Source organism: Pundamilia nyererei, unplaced genomic scaffold, assembly GCF_000239375.1.
Source record: "Pundamilia nyererei isolate P.nyererei 1_Seehausen unplaced genomic scaffold, PunNye1.0 scaffold00242, whole genome shotgun sequence".
Classification (NCBI taxonomy): Eukaryota; Metazoa; Chordata; class Actinopteri; order Cichliformes; family Cichlidae; genus Pundamilia; species Pundamilia nyererei.
In genome coordinates this window covers 812,984-816,182 of record NW_005187643.1, presented here as the reverse complement: position 1 = coordinate 816,182, position 3,199 = coordinate 812,984, and the positions used below count along the sequence as shown (strand labels likewise).

At 42.3% G+C, this 3,199-nt stretch overlaps 1 protein-coding gene across 1 annotated transcript in view; it reads left to right on the top strand.

Annotated features, from left to right (window-relative positions):
* Positions 1-3,199, top strand: part of daxx (death-domain associated protein) — a 10,656-nt gene that overhangs the window by 1,395 nt on the left and 6,062 nt on the right. Inside the window, exons 2-6 of the mRNA XM_013914974.1 lie at positions 6-100; positions 425-556; positions 695-811; positions 2,252-2,483; positions 2,922-3,091. Coding sequence (XP_013770428.1) covers positions 6-100; positions 425-556; positions 695-811; positions 2,252-2,483; positions 2,922-3,091 — 746 coding nt within the window. The remainder of the gene's footprint in view (positions 1-5; positions 101-424; positions 557-694; positions 812-2,251; positions 2,484-2,921; positions 3,092-3,199) is intronic.

Below are 3,199 nucleotides of genomic sequence, written 5' to 3'. Positions count from 1 at the left end.
GGCAGCAGATGAAGAGCAGCCTTCCACCTCAGGACAGCAAGAGAACAGAGAGGCAGACCGAGAAGAGGAGAGAAAAGCCAAAAGAGCCTCCAGGAAGCAGGTTAGTGTGGATTAGGTGCTGCTGTTGAATGAATCTTGGGATTATAATCAAAGTTTTATTTGTATACTGTATATTATATATATACAGTTTTATTTGCACAGCACAATTTGTCTCAGTGTTTTTAATATGACTTCAATACAGTCATTTTAAAAGGGAAAAAGAGGAAAGCAGATCAAAGCACACTGGTTAAGGCAGCCATTAAATATAAACTATTAAAAATATAAAATATCCCTCCTTTTTTATTTTTCAGCAACAGTAAGGGTTTGACACTTTTGTAGGAAATCACCCCTGATCATTCATGTCTGTCCTGTGTGTTCCTCTCAGATAGCGTACCTGGAGAACCTGCTGAAGCTGTACAACGAGGAGATCTGCCGCCTGCAGCAGGCTGAGCTGAGTCTCACTGACATGGAAGCGGAGGACTCGTTATACATCCAGGAGCACAAACTCAAACGCAAGGTCAGCCTCCAGTGTGGTGCAGCTCGGTGGCTTCCACTCTCTAATACAGACATTAAAGCTGTAAAAAGTAAATGTTTACGACAGCCTGAGTGGCAGCTGCTCACACCTCCCTCACGTGTCCTCCTCCTTTTTTTCCAGATGATGAAGATTTATGAAAAACTGTGTGAACTAAAGGGCTGCAGCACACTAACAGGCCGAGCCATTGAACAGAGAATCACCTACAAAAGCACTCGTTACCCTGAGATCAACAGGAGGGTGAGCTGCACGTTGTTGGGGCTACTTTCTAACCTGAGGGGTGGATTATGACGCATCTGCAACAGAGCCAGGGATTCTTTGCATCAACTGCCTCGTTGAAACCAAATACAGTTATGATGACTGTGGTTCTAAACGTTGTCTGTTAACTCTGGTTTTACACTTCAGTCTCTGCGCATGCTCACATTTATGTGCTGCGTTACTCGTAGAAAATTCCAGGCAGACATTATCAGCAGAAGGTTAAAGGGCCGTAAAGAAATGTTAAAATTAAACAAAAACATTAAACAGCAAAGGCAATGCCGTGTTTATACACTGTTGAAAAAACATGACAGTAAAAAAACAAGGGGATGTCCAATAGTCCCAGTATAACACAAAGTCACTGAGGCCTCCTCATGTAACAGCTCGTCTCCCATGATCTCCTCCATACTTGAAACTATGCAAACCTCCTTATGATTGCATGTGTGGATGGGACATCATGGAGAAGCTGGACTGCCTGTGCAGCCTGAAGGTGCTGCTTCAAGCTGCCACCAGTGACAAGAAGCAAAACTAGAGAAAAGTCATTATGGATGAGGAGACGGCCTGTGGCACCACGTCCTAAACCCTCACATCTCAGTGAGCGTGTTCAGCAGTTTTATTTCTACAGCGCCAAATCACAAAGACAACAGACAACCCTAACAATCATGTGACCCACTGAGGAGGTGCTTTGGAGACAGTGGGATGAATGCTATAACTCAAGAATGCAGTGACGTAGGATTTTAACATTTTTATAATAGGTGAAGTTAATAGGAGGCTGAGTGGGAGCTCTGATGGCCGTTAGTATTTTTCCGATTGCCTGAAAAGATGCCTCTCCAGTCCTCCGGTTGACACTTTCATTTGAAATAAAGCAGGTGAAATGGATTCACATCTGGACTGATTGATATTCCTTATTTTAAATGACTTGATCTTACATTGCAGTGATTCAGTGTTCCCTTCATTCTTTGAACATTTGTTGTTCTGCTCTGTGTGCTCTCAGGACTGCTGTTTATTTTCAGCTCTTCTGAACTCTGTAGCATTTAAACTTGGTTCTAATTCAGGTCTGATGCTGTCGTATAATCTAATGAAACATTTGGGTTACATTTCAGTTCGTGACTAATTCAGATTTACTGCTAAAATATTTTTGGTTAAACTGATAAGGTTTCTAATTTAACATTAACTGTGAGCATCAGTGTAAAAGAGATTAGGCCACAGATTAGGACCAAGCATAAAAACATTATTGGTTTCTTGCTGCTATTAATGGTTTCTGTCTGAGGTTTCTGAACTATTTGCAGTTCTTTATAAAACACAAACTGGCAGAAACACACAGCGATCACACAGAAGAGATTTGTATCTGTGATTATTTAATTTCATGGAGCTATGGAGCTATTTTCATTCGAGTTTTGTCCTCTGTGTTCCTCCCTTTGTCAGATCGAGCGTTTCATCAACAGTCCCGAGGTACGACAAAACCCTCCTGATTACCAGGACATCCTCCAGCAGGTGTTGCGTGCCAACGATCGCCACAACCTCTGCTTGACCAGGAAGCATATAAACCAGATCGCCCAGGAGGCGTTCAGAGAGACCGGGAGCCGCATACAGGACCGCCGTCACCTGGACCTCGTCTACAACTTTGGCTCTAGCCTCACCGACACCTATAAGCCTGGTAAGATAATAAAGAGAAATGCTGCTGCTCGTGCAGGGCTTCACTGTCTGCCTGCACACTGAAGTGTTTCTACTCAGACACAGGCCACAAATCTGAGCGTTGATTTGAATTAAAATATGAATATTTGTTCATTAATTTACTTTAACGTTTGCTCCACACTTTCAGTTCCTCACTGCTGACATTTTTGCTCTCATTTAACGTTGTGACAGTTTTTATATTGTTTTTGATGTTTAAAAAAATAATTAATAAAATGTATTTTATTTAATTATCTCTGTGGTCGTCCTTTCATACGTGTTTAGAAGGATTTCTAAACTTTTTCCATTCGTCTTCTTTCTTTCTTTATCCACATCTTATCTAAATAGTAGAAAACACCTGGAATATCATTCATGATGTAACTGTTCATCCTCTTGTCTCTCCGCCCTCCGCCTCCCTCTTTAGCCACAGACCCGGCTCTGAAGGACCCCTCACTACTGAAGAAACTGCGGTCGAACCGAGAAGTTGCTCTAACTAGCCTGGAGGAGGTCATCAAGAAGTACGCTTTGAAACAGGACGACACGGAGGAGAAGGAGAGGAGCAAACGACTGCAGAAAGACAGGAAGGACAAAGAGGTAACAGAGGAACATCATCACAGTGATAGGTTTGTAGCTTAAACCTATTCGCTGGAACGTTGAAGACAATTTAATTACACAGAGAAGCAAGACACGAGTAGCCAAAGT